Here is a 24952-nt window from a genome sequence, read left to right on the forward strand (position 1 = left end):
GGTGGTAGTCGGGGATATGAAGTTCCCGCCTTACGCTGTAGGTGGTAGTCGGGGATATGAAGCTGCCGCCTTACGCTGTAGGTGATAGTCAGGGATGTAGCGCTGCCACCAAGGTGCACACAACACAAGCACTACTTCCGCAGCCTAGTACATTATAGATGTGTATTGCAGACATTACGTAAATGAGTATGGAGATTTCACTGATTCATACATACAGAACGTCGTCTCTTTGCTCTTCAGCGATGTCCTGTGGAGAAGAGGTTGGAAAACACAGAATTAGAGATTATTACATAATGGAGATTTCTGTTAATTGCGGCTGCTTATCTCCCTTTAACTCCACGCCGACACTAATAGTCCCCCCTGCTATGCAGAACTCCTTCAGGGCTGGTTATATAGTGGGATACATGTCCACTTGGAGGAGATGCTGGTCACAATGTGGCTAATTGGGTCCACGAACAGATGAATTGGTTGGGTTACTGTGCAGACTTGGGGGTCTCAGGCGGAAGTTGTGGCTATAATGTATTTGTATGTCATTTACTATATTACTGCAATAGTTATCACAGGCAGCCTCATTGTGCAAAGCTGTAAGGGACTGTCTGCACCCAGCGTTAACATGTCCACGCTTAGTGTGAGCAGCAGTATACTCCTGCAGGCACTAGTACACCGCTGTGCACTCGCTGTAAGGGACTGTCTGCACCCAGCGTTACCATGTCCACGCTTAGTGTGAGCAGCAGTATACTCCTGCAGGCACTAGTACACCGCTGTGCACTCGCTGTAAGGGACTGTCTGCACCCAGCGTTACCATGTCCAGCGCTTAGTGTGGGCGGCAGTATACTCCTGCAGGCACTAGTACACCACTCTGCACTCGCTGTAAGTGACTGTCTGCACCCAGCGTTACCATGTCCACGCTTAGTATGAGCAGCAGTATACTCCTGCAGGCACTAGTACACCGCTGTGCACTCGCTGTAAGGGACTGTCTGCACCCAGCATTACCATGCCAAGCGCTTAGTGTAAGCAGCAGTAAACTCCTTTAGGCACTAGTACACCGCTGTGCACTCGCTGTAAGGGACTGTCTGCACCCAGCGTTACCATGTCCAGCACTTAGTGAGTGGCAGTATACTCCTGCAGGCACTAGTACACCGCTCTGCACTCGCTGTAAGTGACTGACTGCCCCAAGCATTACCATGTCCAGCACTTAGTGTGGGAGGCAGTATACTCTTTCAGGCATTAGTACACCTCCTGCACTTGCTGTAAGTGACTGCACCCAGCGTTACCATGTCCAGCACTTAGTGTGAACGTCAGTATACTCTTGCAGGCACTAGTACACCTCTCTGCATCCACTTTAAGTGACTGTATTCAGCGTTACCATGTCCAGCACTTAGTATGAGCACCTCTGGACTCGCTGTAAGTGACTGTCTGCCCCCAGCGTTACCATGCCCAGCACTTAGTGTGGGTGGCAGTATTTTCTTGCAGGCACTAGTACACCTCTGCACTCACTGTAAGTGACTGTCTGCCCCCAGCGTTACCATGTCCAGCACTTAGGGGGTGATTCTGGTTCACTCTTTCTGAAAAGTTCCTTCTTAGAGGGACAAAACCATGTGCACTGCAGGTGGGGCAGATGTAACTTGTGCAGAGAGAATTAGATTTGGGTGGGGTTTTACTTCAAAGTGAGATCTATATTGCAGTGTAAAAATAAAGCAGTCAGTATTTTCCCTGCACAGAAACAAAATAACTCACCCAAATCTAATTCTCTATGCACATGTTACATCTGCCCCCCTGCAGTGCACATGGTTTTGTCCATCTAAGAAGGATTTTGTCAGATAGAGTGAACCAAAATAACCCCCTTAGTGTGGGCGGCAGTATTTTCTTGCAGGCACTAGTACGCCTCTGCACTCGCTGTAAGTGACTGTCTGCCCCCAGCGTTACCAGTATGGGCGGCAGTATATTCTTGCAGGCACTAGTACACCTCTCTACACTTGCTGTAAGTGACGGTCTGCCCCCAGCGTTACCATTTCCAGCACTTAGTGTGGGCGGCAGTATATTCGTGCAGGCACTAGTACACCGCTCTACACTCGCTCTAAGTGACTGTCTGCCCCCAGCGTTACCATGCCCAGCACTTAGTGGGGGTGGCAGTATATTCTTGCAGGCACTAGTACACCTCTGCACTCGCTGTAAGTGACTGTCTGACCCCAGCGTTACCATGTCCAGCACTTAGTGTGGGCGGCAGTATATTCTTGCAGGCATTAGTACACCTCTGCACTCGCTGTAAGTGACTTTCTGCCCCCCAGCGTTATCATGTCCAGCACTTAGGGTTCACTCTTTCTGACAAAATCCTTCTTAGATGGACAAAACCATGTGCACTGCAGGGGGGCAGATGTAACATGTGCAGAGAGAATTAGATGTGGGTGAGTTATTTTGTTTCTGTGCAGGGTTAATACTGACTGCTTTATTTCTACACTTATAGATCTCACTTTGAAGTAAAACCCCACCCAAATCTAATTCTCTCTGCACAAGTAACATCTGACCCCCTGCAGTGTACATGGTTTTGTCCACCTAAGAAGGATTTTGTCAGAAAGCGTGAACTAGAATAAGGCCCTTAGTGAGCAGCAATATATGCAATGGACATGCATTTTGGGCATTATTGCATATAATCAGGTGGTGTATCTCTGCTTACTTCAACATATTTTTTCAGTCCTGACTCTTGTGGGCCGTGCACCTGTTCTTGTTCACTATGGGTGGTGTTCAGTCCGTGCATATATTTTCACCTTTTTCTGCAATTCTTGTTCAAATTTAGATTTAATCTATTCAATCTCTGTGTCCGATGGGTGGTAACTGCTTAGTACATGTATACGTTGTAACACCGGCAGAACAATGCTCAGGGCATTACACAACTGTATGGGCTCAGTCCCCCCGGGGGTGGGTTCCCCGTAGCGTATGTGTAGATATGTACTATAATCTCTGGTTACTGAGATAACCCGTGTGGTGTACAGGTAATTACATAGGGCTCCCCCGGTAGAGGTTGTGCTGAGATTTGTTGCTGGAGAAAAGGACATGAGACAATGAAAGTTTGGTGATTACCAGCGGCAGGAGCTAAATAGCCCTTTAACTGGTATGAAGGTTAATTCATGGTCTACTAAACACAGAAAATATGATAGGTTTGTCAGACAGAGAAAGTATGGAGGGAAGAGGAGGGGGAATATACAAGCTAATTCCACGCCAGCGGCTGCTCTTCCGTAGCTAACACACATACACACGCTCAGTGACAGCACCACCGCCACATTGTATGCTCACTACAAGGAGACCATGGGCATAGATGTGAGGGCACCATGATCTCTGCGCCTAGGTGTGCCAGGAAATAAACAAATGGTATTAATAGAAGTATCAAATCCTTTGTTGGCATAATTATGCACTGTTTAAGCAGCTATGACACTCATGATTGTCCATTGATAATAATGTTCCCCACTTCCGTACCATACATACGTTCTTTTTATAGCATGGCATATACGATTTGCATACTAGTGTATTATTATATCAGATGGGCTGAGCCCGTCCCCTCCCCTATCACAGGCTGATCTGGCTGCTGTACCCCCACACTACCCCCCATCCTACTACTAGGTGTGTATAACACTGTGCTCCCTCTGTGTTGCAACTGTACTATTGCAAAACAAACTAAGTTTGGGAGCTTTCAACTGAAACTGATTACTAATTCTGAGGGAAAGACAAAGAATTAAACCGGAGAATCAGGTCTGACCTGTTTTATTTTTATTTGAAGTAAAAAAAAAGCTTTACCAGTATAATTAATGTGTTTATTTGATTGTTGCCGCGCGCAACTGCCAAATCTGTGTGAGCTGAAACTCCAGGTAGAACATGGAGCCACGTAGGGGACAGCAGATGGCGGACGGTGAGGATGGGTTCTCCGCGCACCAGATAGGTGGATGCTGGATAATTCAGTCACCGCTGTGTCAGGAAGTTACTCTGGGGCAACTCTCCCATTGGGACTGAGGGGTAGGTAGCCTGTGACTCTCCCACTATAACTACAGCTACAGTAGGATTACTGGGACTTGTAGTTCGACAACTGCAGACGAGCCTCTGCCTTAGATGAAATGCTAGGGGCCAAATATAAAAGGGTGTGAGAATTAGGACGTGAGAGATTTTGGGAGTGTTTTCCCAGTATTATAAAGCGGCAATGATTTACACTGAGGAGCGGGGGAGATTTGCCATGTAAATGATTGCCGCTTTATAGAAATGGGGAAACTCTCTTTCTGGGTCTCACACCCTATTACATTTGGCTCTAGAAATCTTTTTGTTCACTTACGATTCCCTGCTTAATGCAGTAACGCAATTTTGGGGAGATGTATCATAACTTCTACAGGTGTGGACGTAGCCCGTAGCAACCAATTCACTTTTTCCTATAATTTACCTAATACCTTCTATAAAATGATAGGTAGAATTTGATGGGCTGCTATGGGTACCTTCTCTGCCTGGTATATCTCTCCTTTGCTGCCAGCAGTGTCTGTCTGTTCTGTGATTATACAGGGGGCAGGGCGTGTAGTGATCAGTGATCTGGAGTGGTGATCAGTGATCGGTGTGGTGTGCTGGGCACATTGGCTGACTTGCTATATTGGATGCTGTCAGTGACCTATCACACACTGTGGGTGTACTCCTGGAGGAGGGAGACCGTGTGGTGATCCGGTGTGGTGATCAGTGATCCGGTGTGGTGTGCTGGGCACATTGGCCAATGGCTGACTTGCTATATTGGATGCTGTCACACTCTGTGGGTGTACCGCTGGAGGAGGGAGACTGTGTGGGAATATTCCTGTTCCCTATATACAGCTGTTCTATCTTGTTCTCCCTTACATATGTCCCCATACACTGATCATCCGATGGCGTGACGGAGATGCTCTGCATGGGGCCACTGGCTGTATTGGTTATGGCATATCAGTTTTTGTTAAAACCACATGGGGAAGTGATGTGTACCAATAGCAGCGAGCAGAACTAGGCTTATATTGTGGGTGGAAAGAATACAGATAGAAGAGGCAGACTGTGCGTGAGGGGAGGCTTTGCGCGGTTGTGGAGCGATGACATGGGCTATACAGCTCTCCGTGTACACAGGTTATTACTAGCACCAATAACTGCTCCGCCTGGCTGATTGTTGGATTGTGGCACATTACAGTGTACAAGCTGTATGCATCCTTGGCTCTTATCACCAGCCCAGAGAGGGCACAGTGTGCTGGTTAGATAGGGATTCCTGAGAGGGGGAGAGAGGTCTGGGAACCTCCATATCCGGCTAATGCTAAGCACACATTTCTGCCAAACCCACCGCTGCAACACAAGTAATACAGACTGTAACAAAGATCCATAATTATTGGCGGCGTGATGTCACTGCGAGTGCCGGCAGGAAATAGTCAGAAGTTTGGATAATTGCCCACGAGGCAGCATCCAGATAATGTGGCAGCTCTGTGTGGATCAGGAAACCCACTTCTGGGAGCAGCCCAAATTATTGGGGACAAAACGAGTAGGGGTCCCCCGTATTTTGGGAACCAGGACCAGCTGTGAGTACCGGGCTGATGTATGTGTAAAAAATAGAAATAACTAAACCATTTAAGTATAACTATTACACACTGAGCCCATTCATACAGATACTTACCTACCTTGACACGTAGGTGGTAGGTATCCTCGTCCACTGGTCCTGAAGAAATCCAATGTGGGTACCTGTGGAAGGAATCCATACTTACGGGGGTCCTCCTGTGTAGATCTCATCCTCATCTTTCCATGTAGCATCCAGGGGACTCGGAAAAAACAAGTGACCTGACGCCAGTACGGATGTGTGTTTACATCCTGGCGGCTCCTCCTCCCGAATAGCGCAATTGACTGCCCAGCAACTCATTATTGGCTGTTAGATAGCCAATAGCGCTATTCGGGAGACGCAGGATGTAAACACACTTCCCCAGGATCCCTGCCCAGGCTGACCGCTCAGGAGGTTAATGCTTTGGCCGGGGGACTTGTATAAAAAGTCTCCCCTGACTGTGGGATTACCCTGCTGGCTGGTTGGGCCTGGTGCTGGTTCACAAAATACGGGAGAGCCCTACTTGTTTTGTTCCCTGATATTTTAAAACCAGGACCATCCTGGGACCGGTTATGGCCGTGGGGGGGGGGGACCCCACGCCATTTAAAATATATATATATATATATTTTCACTTTTTTTTTTTTACACTGAAGCATGCACGGATGTGACAAATATGCCTTGAAAATGAAGAGGATTTTTAAGGCAATTAATGGCTGTATCCTGCTTATTAGCGGACGTATATTGCATACGGCTGCTTAGTAAATTAGGAATTACTGTACCATTGGAATGATTGGTGATTCCTAATTATATTTAATCGATGGCATATACATGCGTATTCGTAAATATGAATACGAATGTGGCATAAATACTAATACGCGTAAAATAGGTGTATTTTCTTATCCGAATACACCTATATTATGCGTATTTTCATTAGTATATTTCCCCCATTGTCTCTTACAGGCTGTTACTACTACAATATAACTGGCAGCTTGGTGACACAGCTATAGCATTTTCCGTGTAGAGTTTGTATGTTCTCTACCTATTTGCATGATTTTCCTCCGCTTTTTTGACCCATGTGTGTGTGTCAGGGTATTTAGATTGTAAGCTCCTGTGGGGGCAGTGACTGGTATGTAAATAATTATTTATCAGACATTACAATATGTCTGACATTAGAGGAATAGCGTAAAAGTCCAGAGTACAAGAGCTTACAATCTAATAGTGGACTAGGTTGTCAAGGAGTCAAACAATTAAAACAGGCCCAAGCAGCATCCATCTGCGATAAGAATGCCGTGTATATTATTGCGGCACATGAGCCGAAGGTGATTGGAAAATGTTGATATAACTATTAATTTACATATTTATAGAGCAAACTGTTTCCTCCATGTACGGTCTGTGAGATGGATGGAGGGCACGGTGCCCCTGACGGGCACAGCGTGGGTATACTGCAGTCAGATAAGCAGGAACGCAGCACAAGGTCTCCTGCTGGATTCTACACAAATATAAAAATGCAGGATTCTTTTTTTTTCGGGTCTTCAATTTAGCATTGGAGAATTTTATAATTTAGTAATTAAAATCTCTGATAGGCTTTAGAAATTGCAGTTAATTGAATTTAATGGGAAGATGATTTTCAATTTTATTTGATTATAGGGACCCCTGGCATTGGCATTTATGGGAAAAAAATGGAGAACGCACTGTGTGGGCTGGGATGGCAGAATTGAATTGGGGGTAATCTGATTTTCTCATCATGGCTTTCACTATAATTTTCCTATAATTTTCCATTAGATATCTAGTTTACAAATACTCACTAAGAAGCCTAGAGAAAGGAGGCTGCCAGCTAACAGGATTATAGAGACGGAGAGGCCGGTGTGCCAACTGCGCTTATGTAAACACGCTGCCACGCCTTAGTACACAAAGGCAGCTAACATACATGCAGAAACTGGTACATACAGTACAGAGGAGGGACAGACTGGGGTGAATCCGTCCAATTCTGTAACTGCCCCCTACTATACACAGTGAGTGCACCCCCCCTTTCTGCGGCTCCCACTATACACAGTCAGTGCCCCCCCTCTCTGCGGTTCCCACTATACACAGTCAGTGCCCCCTCTCTGCGGCTCCCACTATACACAGTCAGTGCCCCCCCTTTCTGCGGCTCCCACAATACAGTCAGTGTCCCCCCCTTTCTGCGGCTCCCACTATACACAGTCAGTGCCCCCCCCCTTCTGCGGCTCCCACTATACACAGTCAGTGCCCCCCCCTTTCTGCGGCTCACACTATACACAGTCAGTGCCCCCCACTCTGCGGCTCCCATTACACAGTCAGTGCCTCCCCCGCTTTCTGCGGCTCCCACTATACAGTCAGTGCCCCCCTCTCTGCGGCTCCCACTATACACAGTCAGTGCCCCCCTCTCTGCGGCTCCCACTATACACAGTCAGTGCCCGCCCTTCTGCGGCTCCCACTATACACAGTCAGTGCCCTCTCTCTGCAGCTCCCACTATACACAGTCAGTGCCCCCCCTCCTCTCTGCGGCTCCCACTATACACAGTCAGTGCCCCCCCCCTTTCTGTGGCTCCCATTATGCACAGTCAGTGCCCCCCTCTCTGCGGCTCCCACTATACACAGTCAGTGCCCCCCTCTCTGCGGCTCCCACTATACACAGTCAGTGCCCCCCTCTCTGCGGCTCCCACTATACACAGTCAGTGCCCCCCCTCTCTGCGGCTCCCACTATACACTGAAAGTGCCCCCCCTCTCTGCGGTTCCCACTATACACAGTCAGTGCCCCCTCTCTGCACCTCCCACTATACACAGTCAGTGCCCCCCCCCTTTCTGCGGCTCCCACTATACACAGTCAGTACCCCCCCCCCTTTCTGCAGCTCCCACAATACAGTCAGTGCCCCCCCTTTCTGTGGCTCCCACTATACACAGTTAGTGCCCCCCCTTTCTGCAGCTCCCACTATACACAGTCAGTGCCCCCCTCTCTGCGGCTCCCACTATACAGTCAGTGCCCCCCTCTCTGCGGCTCCCACTATACACAGTCAGTGCCCTCTCTCTGCAGCTCCCACTATACACAGTCAGTGCCCCCCCTCTCTGCGGCTCCCACTATACACAGTCAGTGCCCCCCCCCCCTTCTGCGGCTCCCACTATACACAGTCAGTGCCCCCCCCTTTCTGCGGCTCATACTATACACAGTCAGTGCCCCCCTCTCTGCGGCTCCCACTATACACAGTCAGTGCCTCCCCCGCTTTCTGCGGCTCCCACTATACAGTCACTGCCCCGCCTCTCTGCGGTTCCCACTATACAGTCAGTGCCCCTCCTCTCTGCGGCTCCCACTATGCACAGTCAGTGCCCCCCTCTCTGCGGCTCCCACTATACACAGTCAGTGCCCGCCCTTCTGCGGCTCCCACTATACACAGTCAGTGCCCTCTCTCTGCAGCTCCCACTATACACAGTCAGTGCCCCCCCCCCCTTTCTGCGGCTCCCACTATACACAGTCAGTACCCCCCCCCCCTTTCTGCAGCTCCCACAATACAGTCAGTGCCCCCCCCCCTTTCTGCGGCTCCCACTATACACAGTTAGTGCCCCCCCTTTCTGCAGCTCCCACTATACACAGTCAGTGCCCCCCTCTCTGCGGCTCACACTATACAGTCAGTGCCCCCCTCTCTGCGGCTCACACTATACACAGTCAGTGCCCTCTCTCTGCAGCTCCCACTATACACAGTCAGTGCCCCCCCTCTCTGCGGCTCCCACTATACACAGTCAGTGCCCCCCCTTTCTGCGGCTCCCACTATGCACAGTCAGTGCCCCCCTCTCTGCGGCTCCCACTATACACAGTCAGTGCCCCCCCTCTGCGGCTCCCACTATACACAGTCAGTGCCCCCCCTCTCTGCGGCTCCCACTATACACAGTCAGTGCCCCCCCTCTCTGCGGCTCCCACTATACACAGTCAGTGCCCCCCCTCTCTGCGGCTCCCACTATACACAGTCAGTGCCCCCCTCTCTGCGGCTCCCACTATACACAGTCAGTGCCCCCCTCTCTGCGGCTCCTACTATACACAGTCAGTGCCCGCCCTTCTGCAGCTCCCACTATACACAGTCAGTGCCCTCTCTCTGCAGCTCCCACTATACACAGTCAGTGCCCCCTCTCTCTGCGGCTCCCACTATACACAGTCAGTGCCCCCCCTCTCTGCGGCTCCCACTATACACAGTCAGTGCCCCCCTCTCTGCGGCTCCCACTATACACAGTCAGTGCCCCCCCTCTCTGCGGCTCCCACTATACACAGTCAGTGCCCCCCCTCTCTGCGGCTCCCACTATTGGTGAGCATATTATGCCAGTGATGCTGAAGGGGATGGGTAGAGCACTGGATACATGGAGTGTGGAGGGTCCTGCCTGTAAGCCCTTACATACTAGGGTGGAGGAGTAGGGCAGGATTCCCAGCAGCACAGAGTATATCAGGAGATGAGTGAGGACAGGGCTGCATGTGACAGGGACAGTGACATGATGTGAGGAGGGGAATAGGGGCAGCAGGAAGCCACAGACTGAGAGTTATATAGTGGGAGGAGCAGGGACCCCAGCAGCACAGAGTATATCAGGAGATGAGGGATGTGTCAGTGAGGACAGGGCTGCATGTGACAGGGGCAGCGACATGATGTGAGGAGGGGAATGGGGGCAGCAGGAAGCCACAGACTGAGAGTTATATAGTGGGAGGAGCAGGGTCACCAGCAGCACAGAGTATAACAGGAGATGAGTGATGTGTCAGTGAGGACAGGGCTGCATGTGACAGGGGCAGTTACAGGATGTGAGGAGGCAACAGAGCCATCACTTGCTTTGAAAAATGTCTCCAGCAACAAAGAGTAATTATGTGAAACTTGAACCTTTAAAGTGACCCTCTCTCTCCATCTGCACCACCATGGAGGGGCCCTCACTCCCCCATCACCGCCATGCAGGGGCCCTCACTCCCCCATCACCGCCATGCAGGGGCCCTCACTCCCCCATCACCGCCATGTAGGGGCCCTCACTCCCCCCATCACCGCCATGCAGGGGCCCTCACTCCCCCATCACCGCCATGCAGGGGCCCTCACTCCCCCATCACCGCCATGCAGGGGCCCTCACTCCCCCATCACCGCCATGCAGGGGCCCTCACTCCCCCATCACCGCCATGTAGGGGCCCTCACTCCCCATCACCGCCATGCAGGGGCCCTCACTCCCCCATCACCGCCATGCAGGGGCCCTCACTCCCCCATCACTGCCATGCAGGGGCCCTCACTCCCCCATCACCGCCATGCAGGGGCCCTCACTCCCCCATCACCGCTCTCCTGGCGTCTTTCTGGTAATCTCTTTGTAAAGAGAATAAAGGCACTCCAGTTACTAATGCTGGGTACACACCACTACAATGGTCGTTTCTGAGATCCTGCCTGCAGCAGGTAGGATCTCAGAAAAGACCTAACGACCCGCGGGGCCGCGCATCGGATCGGGATTGCATCAAATGGGCAGCGAAATGGCCCAAAACACGGCCGATTTACATACATTCGGTTGAGATTGCATCTAAATTGGCTCGTTTTGGGCCATATCGTCCTGGTGTGTACCCCACATTACACTGAAAATAAATGATTACACATAACTCTTGTAAAACCCTTTTTGTGTATTTTTAGTCCGATGTATCAGTCCGTGTAACATACAGGGAATGCAGCATTTTACTGTCACCTTCTTCACAGTTAATCCAATTTCAATCATTTTTCATGTTAAGTTTTTATCTTTATTAGGCAGTTTCTATTGTACTAGCAGTGGCGCTATACAGCATTACTTCCCGGGATTATTCTAGGTGCCTGGGTCACTGTAGAATTGAACGCACAGTTCTGCCACTTGTCAATGACTGGTAATAATGTATATGCTGGAGATAATGTACAGAACGCTATAGACCAGTGATCCATACCGCGCCCTGCGGTTACTCAGTGTGTACAAGGCCAAATAGAACATATGGAAATGCCGCAACACACAAACACGGAACTGCGCTCTGCATTCTCTCAGGTGCAACGTTCTGGCGTTTCCCCTAATAGTGAACACATTGATTTAAACACAAATAATAGAATTTGCTGAATATTTTCCATCTCGCCTTTACATTTCTGTGGACAGCAAAGATTAAGCACAGTTTATCCTGATGTATTTATTTGACAAAGCGCTCTGGGGATAGATTATTATAATGTAATCTGTTACTTAGTGAGGTTTTACACCACAGTTTGCGGAAAAGTCTCTGCACCTGGATTTTATGCGTATTACAGACATTTGGAATTTATTAATGTCTCAGTAGTGCTGTAGATGTTGAAATGACTTCATTTTCCCCATCTTTTTTTAATTGTTGCATTTATCACGCTTGTTTTTACATTATAGAAGAGGCATTAGTAATATTTACTTGTTCCCTGCGTGTCTGCACTTTCATAGTTGTTCTGGAGTTCATGCGAGCAATAGAGACAGACAGACAGACGTTAGGATAGATGCATAGGGCCTGATTCAGAGGCGATCACAAAAGCAAAATCTTTCTCAAATGGGCAAAACCATGCTGCACTGCAGGGGGGCAGATGTACCGTGCAGAGAGAGTGAACTGAACTGAAGAGAGAGTTCAAACTGAAATCTAAATTTCACTGTACAAATAAAGCATCCATTATTTTCTCTGCACAGAAACAATATGAACCGCCCAAATCTTAAGATGGCCATACACTGCTGCGATTTATCCGGTCTGGTCCCCCTTGAGCCGCCCAGGACCTTCCGTACCGGGAGGGGGGTCCAAATCAGTGCTCAGACGTGCAGCTAGGTCCCACTCTGATGTGCATCAGATCGGGGGGGATTTTTCCTGATTTTACCCAGTTTCTTGGCCTGATCCGTCAGATTCGGGTGAAATCAGCCCTGTGAATGGGGGCATTACCTCTCTACACATGCCATCTGCCCCCCTGCATAGATATTAGGATAGACGGATAGACATTAGGATAGAAGGATAGACATTAGGATAGAAGGATAGACATTAGGATAGAAGGATAGACATTAGGATAGACGGATAGACATTAGGATAGACGGATAGACATTAGGATAGACGGATAGATATTAGGATAGACGGATAGACATTAGGATAGACGGATAGACATTAGGATAGACGGATAGACATTAGGATAGACGGATAGACATTAGGATAGACGGATAGACATTAGGATAGACGGATAGACATTAGGATAGACGGATAGATATTAGGATGGATAGTCAGGACAGACGGATAGATATTATGATATAAGGATAGATATTAGGATAGAAGGATAGATATTAGGATAGACGGATAGATATTAGGATAGACGGATAGATATTAGGATAGACGGATAGATATTAGGATAGACGGATAGATATTAGGATAGACGGATAGATATTTGGATAGACGGATAGATATTTGGATAGACGGATAGATATTAGGATGGATAGTCAGGACAGACAGATAGATATTATGATAGAAGGATAGATATTAGGATAGACGGATAGATATTAGGATAGAAGGATAGATATTAGGATAGACGGATAGATATTAGGATAGACGGATAGATATTAGGATAGACGGATAGATATTAGGGTGGATAGTCAGGACAGACAGATAGATATTAGGATAGACGGATAGATATTAGGATAGAAGGATAGATATTAGGATAGACGGATAGATATTTGGATAGACGGATAGATATTTGGATAGACGGATAGATATTAGGATGGATAGTCAGGACAGACAGATAGATATTATGATAGAAGGATAGATATTAGGATAGACGGATAGATATTAGGATAGAAGGATAGATATTAGGATAGACGGATAGATATTAGGATAGACGGATAGATATTAGGATAGACGGATAGATATTAGGGTGGATAGTCAGGACAGACAGATAGATATTATGATAGAAGGATAGATATTAGGATAGATGGATAGATATTAGGATAGATGGATAGATATTAGGATAGACGGATAGATATTAGGATAGACGGATAGATATTAGGATAGAAGGATAGATATTAGGATGGATAGTCAGGACAGACAGATAGATATTATGATAGAAGGATAGATATTAGGATAGACGGATAGAAGGATAGATATTAGGATAGATGGATAGATATTAGGATAGAAGGATAGATATTAGGATAGACGGATACAAGGATAGATATTAGGATAGATGGATAGATATTAGGATAGACGGATAGATATTAGGATAGACGGATAGATATTAGGATAGAAGGATAGATATTAGGATGGATAGTCAGGACAGACAGATAGATATTATGATAGAAGGATAGATATTAGGATAGAAGGATAGATATTAGGATAGAAGGATAGATATTAGGATAGAAGGATAGATATTAGGATAGACGGATAGATATTAGGATAGAAGGATAGATATTAGGATAGATGGATAGATATTAGGATAGACGGATAGATATTAGGATAGACGGATAGATATTAGGATAGAAGGATAGATATTAGGATGGATAGTCAGGACAGACAGATAGATATTAGGATAGACGGATAGATATTAGGATAGAAGGATAGATATTAGGATAGAAGGATAGATATTAGGATAGACGGATAGATATTAGGATAGATGGATAGATATTAGGATAGATGGATAGATATTAGGATAGACGGATAGATATTAGGATGGATAGTCAGGACAGACAGATAGATATTATGATAGAAGGATAGATATTAGGATAGACGGATAGATATTAGGATAGATGTAATTAATTGTAACAATCCTCAGTTCTGGAGATGATTGTCACAATTAATCTCTAATGTGTGGGCTCCCCCTTTTGGAAATCCCTATAAAAAATGAATAGGGATCGCCAATCGATTGCTGAATCAGATTTTTAAACATGTTTAAAAAATCTGGTTTTATTGGAGTTTCATTTTTGTATGTGATGTGATGTGATGTGCTGAGCCGGGTGCCGGGGGTTAGTGCTGATCCCCCACCGATTGCCCTGACGGCAGTACGGTCCGTAGCCCTTAGACTACAGTGCGCTTCCTCCACATCATGCGGCCTGCATCCCCCATAGTAACCTTTGGAGGATGTGAGCGGCGGTGGTGCAGGAGATCCCTCCTACATACATTCAGGGGATACTTAATATGGGGGACGCGGCCGGTGGCAGGGGAACCTATGGGGGATGCGGCAGGCAGTGGGGGAACATATGGAGGATGCGCCCGGCGGCGGTGCAGGCTAAAATTTCAGGTATTTAGCGGCAAATGCTGAATGATAAATAGGCCCTTCTATATATTTCAAGCCTTAACAAATTTCAAGGTAGGACCTAAACCCCGGTACCATTGTACCATTAAAACATTGACATATATATATATATATATATATATATATATATATATATATATATATATATATATATATACACACACACATATATGTTTATTGGCTTGTGGAACTTCTGCAACAATATATTATGGCACAACCCAGCAAGTGCCTCTCCCAATGTGTGTGCGGGTATGAATCTCACAATGGGGCAGATGTATTGAACCTGGTGAAGAGATAAACTGGAGATAAAGTAGAAGGCTATAAAAGCAGCAGCCAATCAACTCCCAACTGTCATATTTCAAACACAGCTGATTGGCTGGTGCCTTATCTCCTTCTACTTTCTTTTCTTTAAGCTTAAACATCTGCACTGCCCCTAAATTATATACGTAACCGATAAATAGAGCACACTATACATACAGAATATGATAGATTGATAGATACTATAGATAGATAGATAGATAGATAGATAGATAGATAGATAGATAGATAGATAGATGTGTCCTATCTCTTGTGCAGTTCCAGTGTCCCGCCTTTGCTGCCGGGGACTGGGAGCAGTGGGAGCTGTGGGAAGAAGTCAGTGTAGAGCAGGAAGGACGGCCCCTGAGACGGTGACACAGGGATAGGACAGGCCGGCTGCCGGCTCAGTGTGTGCGCCCTGTGCGGCATCTCCTAACTCCGTGCTGCTGGTGGTGCTGCTGCTGCTGCCGCTGCCGGAGACTGAGTGACCGGAGGCAGCTCAGGGAGAGGCACCACTCACACACAGGAGAGTGAGGCACCACACACACACACGCAGGAGAGTGAGGCACCACACACACGCAGGAGAGTGAGGCACCACACACACACACACACACACACGCAGTAAGAGGACGGGACGCCGTGTGATCTCGACTCTCACCCTTGCTCGGGCCGGGAGGAGGCGGTGCCATCTGTGCCAGTCCCATGTGCCCGCCCGCTCCGCTGACACAGCTCCCGCACACACAGTGACATCAGTCACACAACTTGTGATCCGGGAAGCAAATCAGCCTCAATTAGACTGTAATTAAGTATTATGAAAGTTGATTATTTAAGTGAATTGAGCTTTGGATTGTCTGACTATGGTGAGTACCCGGCTCTGCCGCCTCTTCCCTGTCTCTGCTGTCAGTGTGTGTGTGGTATGTAGGGAGCCAGCTTAGTACTGGTGCCAAGCAGGCACACAGGTGGTGGTTGCCAGCGTTGTCCTTGACACACAGGTGGTGGTGGTTGCCAGCCTTGTCCTGGTGCCTGCCGGGCACACAGGTGGTGGTGGTGGTGGCAGCCTTGTCCTGGTGCCGGCCGGGCACACAGGTGGTGGTGGTTGCCAGCCTTGTCCTGGTGCCTGCCGGGCACAAAGGTGGTGGTGGTGGCAGCCTTGTCCTGGTGCCGGCCGGGCACACAGGTGGTGGTGGCAGCCTTGTCCTGGTGCCGGCCGGGCACACAGGTGGTGGTTGCCAGCCTTATACTGGTGCCGGCCGGGCACACAGGTGGTGGTGGTGGGGGCAGCCTTGTCCTGGTGCCAGCCGGGCACACAGGTGGTGGTTGCCAGCCTTATACTGGTGCCGGCCGGGCACACAGGTGGTGGTGGTGGGGGCAGCCTTATACTGGTGCCGGCCGGGCACACAGGTGGTGGTGGCAGCCTTGTCCTGGTGCCGGCCGGGCACACAGGTGGTGGTGGCAGTCTTGTCCTGTGCCCTGGTGCACCGTCCTACTGTGCGGCTGCTGATTCGTAGCGCCCCATCCCGGCTACAGACCGGGCAGCCGGCGGCATTGTGTACGGGCAGCAGCACGTGTGTGTGCGACGATCACCGTTCTATGTATTAAAGTACGAGTCACATCAGCTGTGTTTGAGAAGTGACAGTTAGTGGCTGGTTTGCTGCTTTCTCCCTCTCCGGGGCTTGGTACAGTGTACTCGGCACCGAGGAGAGCTCGCACCTAATTTGTTTATCAAATAAAAACTTTTCCCCTGTGAGTGGCGGACGGCAGAGAGAACTCTCACCATAGCGGAGGCAGCAGAGTGGGGAGAGTGGCCGTGTGTATGTGACTGTCACCCGGGCACAGAGCACTCAGCGCCCTGCTGTCAGCAGTAAAGATGCCACCGTCCCCTAACTCTCCGGGCCCCGGGATGACAGCAAATTTACATTTTTTAATTAAACGAGTGCTGGTGCTGTGCAGGCCGGGATTGTGCACCGAACACACTGTCATGTAGGTAGGAGGAGAAGGTGATGACTGCTCTGCATTGGCCTCTCTCAGGCTGATTTCCCCAGAGGCTGGGAGGAGATGTGTCCCATACATTACTGTGTGGTGTATGGAGTCCCAGAGTGGGACCATATGTATATAGTAAGGAGGCCGGGCACTGTGTGTATATAGTAAGGAGGCCGGGCACTGTGTGTATATAGTAAGGAGGCCGGGCACTGTGTGTATATAGTAAGGAGGCCGGGCACTGTGTGTATATAGTAAGGAGGCCGGGCACTGTGTGTGTATAGTAAGGAGGCCGGGCACTGTGTGTATATAGTAAGGAGGCCGGGCACTGTGTGTATATAGTAAGGAGGCCGGGCACTGTGTGTGTATAGTAAGGAGGCCGGGCACTGTGTGTGTATAGTAAGGAGGCCGGGCACTGTGTGTATATAGTAAGGAGGCCGGGCACTGTGTGTGTATAGTAAGGAGGCCGGGCACTGTGTGTGTATAGTAAGGAGGCCGGGCACTGTGTGTATATAGTAAGGAGGCCGGGCACTGTGTGTGTATAGTAAGAAGGCCGGGCACTGTGTGTGTATAGTAAGGAGGCCGGGCACTGTGTGTGTATAGTAAGGAGGCCGGGCACTGTGTGTGTATAGTAAGGAGGCCGGGCACTGTGTGTGTATAGTAAGGAGGCCGGGCACTGTGTGTGTATAGTAAGGAGGCCGGGCACTGTGTGTGTATAGTAAGGAGGCCGGGCACTGTGTGTGTATAGTAAGGAGGCCGGGCACTGTGTGTATATAGTAAGGAGGCCGGGCACTGTGTGTGTATAGTAAGGAGGCCGGGCACTGTGTGTATATAGTAAGGAGGTCTGGCACTGTGTGTGTATAGTAAGGAGGCCGGGCACTGTGTGTGTATAGTAAGGAGGCCGGGCACTGTGTGTATATACTGTAGTAAGGAGGCCGGGCACTGTGTGTGTATAGTAAGGAGGTCTGGCACTGTGTGTGTATAGTAAGGAGGCCGGGCACTGTGTGTATATAGTAAGGAGGCCGGGCACTGTGTGTATATAGTAAGGAGGCCGGGCACTGTGTGTATATAGTAAGGAGGCCGGGCACTGTGTGTGTGTAGTAAGGAGGCCGGGCACTGTGTGTGTGTAGTAAGGAGGCCGGGCACTGTGTGTGTATAGTAAGGAGGCCGGGCACTGTGTGTGTATAGTAAGGAGGCCGGGCACTGTGTGTGTATAGTAAGGAGGCCGGGCACTGTGTGTATATAGTAAGGAGGCCGGGCACTGTGTGTATATACCGTAGTAAGGAGGCCGGGCACTGTGTGTGTATAGTAAGGAGGTCTGGCACTGTGTGTGTATAGTAAGGAGGCCAGGCACTGTGTGTATATAGTAAGGAGGCCGGGCACTGTGTGTATATAGTAAGGAGGCCGGGCACTGTGTGTATATAGTAAGGAGGCCGGGCACTGTGTGTATATAGTAAGGAGGCCGGGCACTGTATATACAGTTGGTAGTGTGTACAGGTTGTTACAGCCTCAGGCAGATCTGTTACAGGTGGGATGAGGGGAACATGTTTCCGTGGGTACAAGCTTTGTTTACATTTTACTAACAGTCCTCTAATCACCACCACACCCTGTGAGGCTGATATATTGTATGTATGTATGTATGTATATATATATACACACACACACATATATACACACTTCTGCACAGCACTTTATTATCTTTATATTACACGTCCCGATGAAAAGACAGGTCTTGAAACAATCGACATGGATTATAACTTCATATAAAAAAATGTTTGCATTTACCCGTTGGAGTGCCGCCTGCCACGTTATTTCGGAGAACCCTGCTAATATATATCTATACACACACATAGATAGATATACATACACACACATACACCAAGTCTCTCATTTCCAGAATGCATAAGGATAATATTTTGAAGATTGGATTTTGCTTAAAGAAAGTACTTGGATATTTGAGATAATGAGATGTGGGCATGTTACAGCTCATATACTCATACACAGTGTGCAGATCAGCAGTATGCCCAATGTACCATCAGCCAGCAAAGGTTCTATATCGCAAACCTGTATGTATGTCTGTGTGTGTGATATATATGTGTGTGTATGTATGTGTGTTTATGTATGTGTGTGTGTATATGGTACATATATATATATATATACACACACACATTTATTTTAATGTTATTTACATGTAAAGCAGCCCCCCCTCCCTACCCTATAGAATATAGCGCAAACGAATAAGGCTTGTGCACCCGTATCACATCTGCTGTGGGGCGTACAATGGGAGAGGTGCACTGAACAGACTTTATAAAGTTTCATCCAACCAATATCAGGACAGTTCTGCATAACAACAGTGAGGTCAATATTCCCATTCTGACCTGTCTTTTTCATGGTCATCATTCAAAAACCACCTTGTGCAAAGCAGCCATATAACACCATCAGGGAAAACACACACTGCACTACACTACTACAGTACACTACAGTACGGTACACTACAGACCATAACACAAGTGGCCTGCATACAGAGCATAGTCCCTGAGTCAGACACTCTGGCTGCAGAAAGTATCATATCACCTCGTACAGCACTGTGTACACCATGGTCACAGGGGCCATATCACTCCTACACGTACAGCACTGTGTGCGCCAGGGGTTCACAAACCTTTTGAACCACGTCACCCTCAGTATTAGAATGTGTTTTATGGCATCTCTAGGCCAAAAGTTTCTTGTTCATAAATTTATTACATTTATTTTTATAAAATCTGAAATGAAGTAAATTGTGTTTAGATGTCATCCAGGATCAATGCGATGAGGAACCAGATTTGCTTTTGTTTGCCAACATGTTTATGATTGGTGGCCACCAACTCTGTTTTTTCCTATTGCTTTGCCCATAACTGTTATGAATTTGTCCTAGACCACCAATCGGAAACCACTGGTGTACACCGTCACCACATGAGCCACATCCTCACTTTAAGGTCCATACACACTGACTCTAATTCAGATCTGATCGCAGTACAAATTTGTTCTCAAAATGGGCAAAACCATGTGCACTGCAGGTGGGGCAGATGTAACATGTGCAGAGAGAGTTAGATTTGTGTGTTATTTTGTTTCTGTGCAGGGTAAATACTTTCTGCATTATTTTTACACTGCAATTTAGATTTCAGTTTCAACACACCCCACCCAAATTGACCTCTATCTGCACATGTTACATCTGCCACACCTGCAGTGCACATGGTTTTGCCCATTTTGAGAACAAATTTGTACTGCGATCAGCCACTGGGCGATTTTGTGATAAGGGCCACTGGGCGATTTTGCCCAGCCTGTACAGACAGCAATAATGGAGAAAATCGCTCCTAGCATACACACTCAGGGGTAGATATATGAAGCAGTCATAAGGGAGGAGCAGTGATAAAGTGCCTGGTACTTTATCACCGGCCAATCAGCTTCTGACTGTTAAGTTAAAGGCCGGGTTTAAAAAGGAACAGTTAGAAGCTGATTGGCTGGTGATAAAGTACCAGGCACTGTATCACTTCTCCTCCCTTATCACTGCTTCATACATCTACCCCTTAGTGATTTTCCCGGGGGTGGACGACTTTCCATAACAGGACACAAACCATCCACTCTGTCTCATCTGCTGGTAATACCAGAAGGCCAGCCACCCATCCCTGCTCATCGCTGCTCTGTACACACAAAGCAAAAGACAAAACTCTGCTGCTTTCTGCTTAAAGTCGCCCAGTGTGTATGGACCTATACATGTACAGCACTGTGTACACCAGTGGTGTCAAACTCATGGCCCTCCAGCTGTTGTGGAACTACACGGCCCAGCATGCCCTGCCACAGCTTTAGCAATCCATTATATAAAATCTGTGGCAGGGCATGCTGGCATGTGTAGTTCCACAACAGCTGTTGTGCTGTGATTTTGACACCACTGGTGTACACCGTCGTCACACGGGCCACATCCTCATTCATACACCTCTCATTATTTCTGCAGAAAAGTCCAGATCTCATAGAACATTTCCCCCACTGCCGGAAACTCTTTACTTGAAAACTTTTAGGAAGTAGAAAATAAAAGTGAGCAGGAAAGTGATGGCAGAAGAGCTGGCTCCAGGCGGCAGCGTTATCGCCCTGTGTGCAGAGCTGGTGCTAATAACCCTCCTCCATGGTGCCTGGCGGCAGCGTTATCGCCCTGTGTGCAGAGCTGGTGCTAATAACCCTCCTCCATGGTGCCTGCTGGCAGCGTTATCGCCCTGTGTGCAGAGCTGGTGCTAATAACCCTCCTCCATGGTGCCTGCTGGCAGCGTTATCGCCCTGTGTGCAGAGCTGGTGCTAATAACCCTCCTCCATGGTGCCTGGCGGCAGCGTTATCGCCCTGTGTGCAGAGCTGGTGCTAATAACCCTCCTCCATGGTGCCTGCTGGCAGCGTTATCGCCCTGTGTGCAGAGCTGGTGCTAATAACCCTCCTCCATGGTGCCTGGCGGCAGCGTTATCGCCCTGTGTGCAGAGCTGGTGCTAATAACCCTCCTCCATGGTGCCTGCTGGCAGCGTTATCGCCCTGTGTGCAGAGCTGGTGCTAATAACCCTCCTCCGTGGTGCCTGGCGGCAGCGTTATCGCCCTGTGTGCAGAGCTGGTGCTAATAACCCTCCTCCGTGGTGCCTGGCGGCAGCGTTATCGCCCTGTGTGCAGAGCTGGTGCTAATAACCCTCCTCCATGGTGCCTGGCAGCAGCGTTATCGCCCTGTGTGCAGAGCTGGTGCTAATAACCCTCCTCCATGGTGCCTGGCGGCAGCGTTATCGCCCTGTGTGCAGAGCTGGTGCTAATAACCCTCCTCCGTGGTGCCTGGCGGCAGCGTTATCGCCCTGTGTGCAGAGCTGGTGCTAATAACCCTCCTCCGTGGTGCCTGGCGGCAGCGTTATCGCCCTGTGTGCAGAGCTGGTGCTAATAACCCTCCTCCATGGTGCCTGGCGGCAGCGTTATCGCCCTGTGTGCAGAGCTGGTGCTAATAACCCTCCTCCATGGTGCCTGGCGGCAGCGTTATCGCCCTGTGTGCAGAGCTGGTGCTAATAACCCTCCTCCATGGTGCCTGGCGGCAGCGTTATCGCCCTGTGTGCATAGCTGGTGCTAATAACCTGACAGTGCACTTTGTGTGGCGTTAGATTTGTTACATAGATTTAAGGGTATAACCTTGACATTAAATAGAGGGGGTCCAACTATTAGATTTCTGTGTATAGTGCCCTATGACTGGTCAGTATTACGTCACATGACTGCCCTGTGTGCGGTCACAACTTTGTGTATAGGCCAGTGGTTCCCAAACTGTGTGCCTAGGCACCCTGGGGTGCCTCAGGACACTTGCAGGGGTGCCTTGGGCTGGTGGACCAAGATCAATTCATATTATTAATGGTCAATGTAACAGGCAAAACCAGTGCTTGTGGCTGCCAATCATAATATATGTGGACAAACAGAAGCAAATCCTGTCCCTCACCAGATAACTGTGACATATACACACAATGCACTTCATTTAATAATTTTTTTCTGATTTTCTCGATAAGAAAAATTTGGCCTAGGGGGTGCCTTGAAAATATTTTGATGCTCTAGGGTGCCGTGATTCAAAAAAGTTTGGGAACCACTGGTATAGGCGATGAACTGACCTCAGTACTGGATCACACACAATACAGGACATACAGGCTGCCCTGGCATGGTGTGATTACCATGCGGAAGGTGTGCATAGACGGGCAGAGTGACAGCAGATCCTGTACATTAGTTTGGGGAGGGCAGCGGGAGCCGTTTCATGGAATAATTATTGCAGGGAACCAGCTGTCGGTGGGATCTCCTGGGGGGGGGGGGGGGGGGGAATTGCTGACTTTGTTCTGTGACACTTGATCAGTTCTGAAGGGCTGGGGGACACCTGTTAGCTGAGTGAGTAGGGGGCTTGTTAGATCATGGAGAGCCTGTGTGTAGCTGGAGGTCACCATGCCATCCTGCAGGCTATTGTCCGTCTTATAGCAGCGGGCATATGATTATTATCCCGGTGCAGGGAAAAGTTCAGCATCCACGTCCTGCATTAAATATAACCAGGGCAATAATCTGCAGATCATGTTGCTGAGCTCTCTGTGGATTTGTGAACATATGTGAGTGATAACATGCACATTAACCCCTCGCTGTACAGGCCGAGGCGTCAGTGGGACACTAGCAATGTATGCACAAAGCCTTGCCAGCAGTGCGGAGGGTACAGGGTTATTGCCCCCCGGCTCCTCTGTGATGCCCCTCACTCCTTCCTGCTACTTGAAGTAAATTTGTTTTGCAAGGGCAACCTGTTTAATCATGCCAGTCTCTGGGGGCTGTGTGTTCGTTTGGTTTCCATGGTTACGCGACCATTAACTAGAAGTGAGCAATAAGGCAGCGGAGTCAAACAGGTAATAAAAAAATTAAGGCCGTTTTGGGCTTGGAAAGGACAGCGAGAGAGAGAGAGAGAGAGAGAGAGCGCGCTCAGCCGGGATCCCTATCTATCATTCACAAAGCTCTGCTCAGTCCCTTCATGTGTCACGATATTGATCACAATCCACTTTATCTCCGGCACGATGACATTTATATTATTCCTACATTTATACCGTATAATATCCAATAGTCCCATTTAGTGCACCCAGGACTTAGCAGCGCTAAGACCCTAATCGGACTAAGATGCAAAAGTGAGTGATAAGCGCACGTGGCGATGCTGTGGCACAAGCACATCTGTAGCGGATCGTGCCTTGTATAAATGTATATTGTGTCCGGCAATGTCACTTGCTCACACCCGGAGGAAAGCCAGTTGTCTCCCCAGAACAGGTGCCGCGGTTTGTCCTTTTGGCTTTGACAGGGCTTTTTGTTAATAACATTTTTCAGCAGACAAGCCCTTGTTTTGGGATTGTGCAGCTTTGTTGGGGTGAGGGGAGTAGCAGTTTTTAAACAGTTGCTTGGTCGCTGCATTCGGAATAGCAACAGTTGTTCTGCAAAGTGAGAAATGTTGGGACAACTGTGGATTGTGTGGATCTGCGTGTGCTCGCTCAGCGAGGACGTTTGGAGGGTACAGCACACAGCTCACATTTTGCCTTAGGATGGTAGTAAGAAATTATATCCTCAGTCTTAAAGGGAAAGTCACTGATGGAAGTTTATTAGGAGGAAACGTAGAACAATGTACAACAAAGTCTGCAGCATCTGCATGTGGATACCTATTCCAGCCATTCTCATAAAGTGTAATAAATCTCCCAGTGGTGCTGCAGCCCATAGAGGAGGTGGGATCCCGGCAGTGGGCTTAATATGCCGTTATTAGTGTTGCAGCTCCCACCCTGACACTAATAAGGCAAAGTATTTCTACAAATCTATATATAGTTTTACATGCGCTTTCTGAAGGTGCACACTGTGGCTGGCTTTATGTTCTGCTTCAGCCCAAATTACAGCACTTTCTAACAGTTTCAAATGTTAAAATATCTAGAACGCAAACACAGTATTGTCATTTTATACAAAAACACACAACAAGCGGTGTGAATCTCCACAAGTGTAATATAGCATTATCACCTTCTTCCTTGGTCCCAAAAATGTAGAAGACGCAGATCTTTAATAATGAGTAAGATTGCTGGTACAGGATAAAAGGTAAAATGAACATAACATTTTATACCTCACTGGACAATCTGGTGTGTTACCTAGTAGACTGCAAGGAAGCCACTCTAGCACTGTAATTCTTCTTCCTAAGCATATTTTTAACATATGTTTTTAACATAGGGACGAACAAGATATTTTGCTGCCCAAAGTAGTTCCGTTCCAGTAACATAATGACCAACAACCGTTACTTACCGCTTTGCACATAAGTAATGGATGCTACCTACA

General features: G+C 48.3%; 1 protein-coding gene and 1 long non-coding RNA gene across 13 annotated transcripts in view; one reads left to right on the forward strand and one right to left on the reverse strand.

Moving 5' to 3' along the window:
• CASZ1 (castor zinc finger 1) overlaps window positions 1-24952 on the forward strand; it is a 233053-nt gene that overhangs the window by 162084 nt on the left and 46017 nt on the right. Inside the window, exon 1 of one of the 9 annotated variants that reach the window (XM_083163467.1) lies at window positions 15510-15980. The exons of 6 other annotated variants lie outside the window; for them this stretch is intronic. In XM_083163467.1, the coding sequence (XP_083019593.1) occupies window positions 15932-15980 (49 nt within the window). In that variant the 5' untranslated portion in view covers window positions 15510-15931. Of the gene's footprint in view, window positions 1-15509; window positions 15981-24952 lie in introns of those variants that run through there. 2 more of the 9 variants (XM_083163466.1, XM_083163474.1) reach the window with 2 other exon arrangements.
• LOC146043073 (uncharacterized) overlaps window positions 1-24952 on the reverse strand; it is a 187806-nt gene that overhangs the window by 90595 nt on the left and 72259 nt on the right. For all 4 annotated transcript variants that reach the window (XR_014464115.1, XR_014464112.1, XR_014464113.1 and 1 more), the window contains exon 3: window positions 216-247. This is a non-coding gene — a long non-coding RNA (uncharacterized LOC146043073). The remainder of the gene's footprint in view (window positions 1-215; window positions 248-24952) is intronic.

This window comes from Crinia signifera, chromosome 19 (genome assembly GCF_055691185.1).
Source record: "Crinia signifera chromosome 19, ASM5569118v1, whole genome shotgun sequence".
Lineage (NCBI taxonomy): Eukaryota > Metazoa > Chordata > Amphibia > Anura > Myobatrachidae > Crinia > Crinia signifera.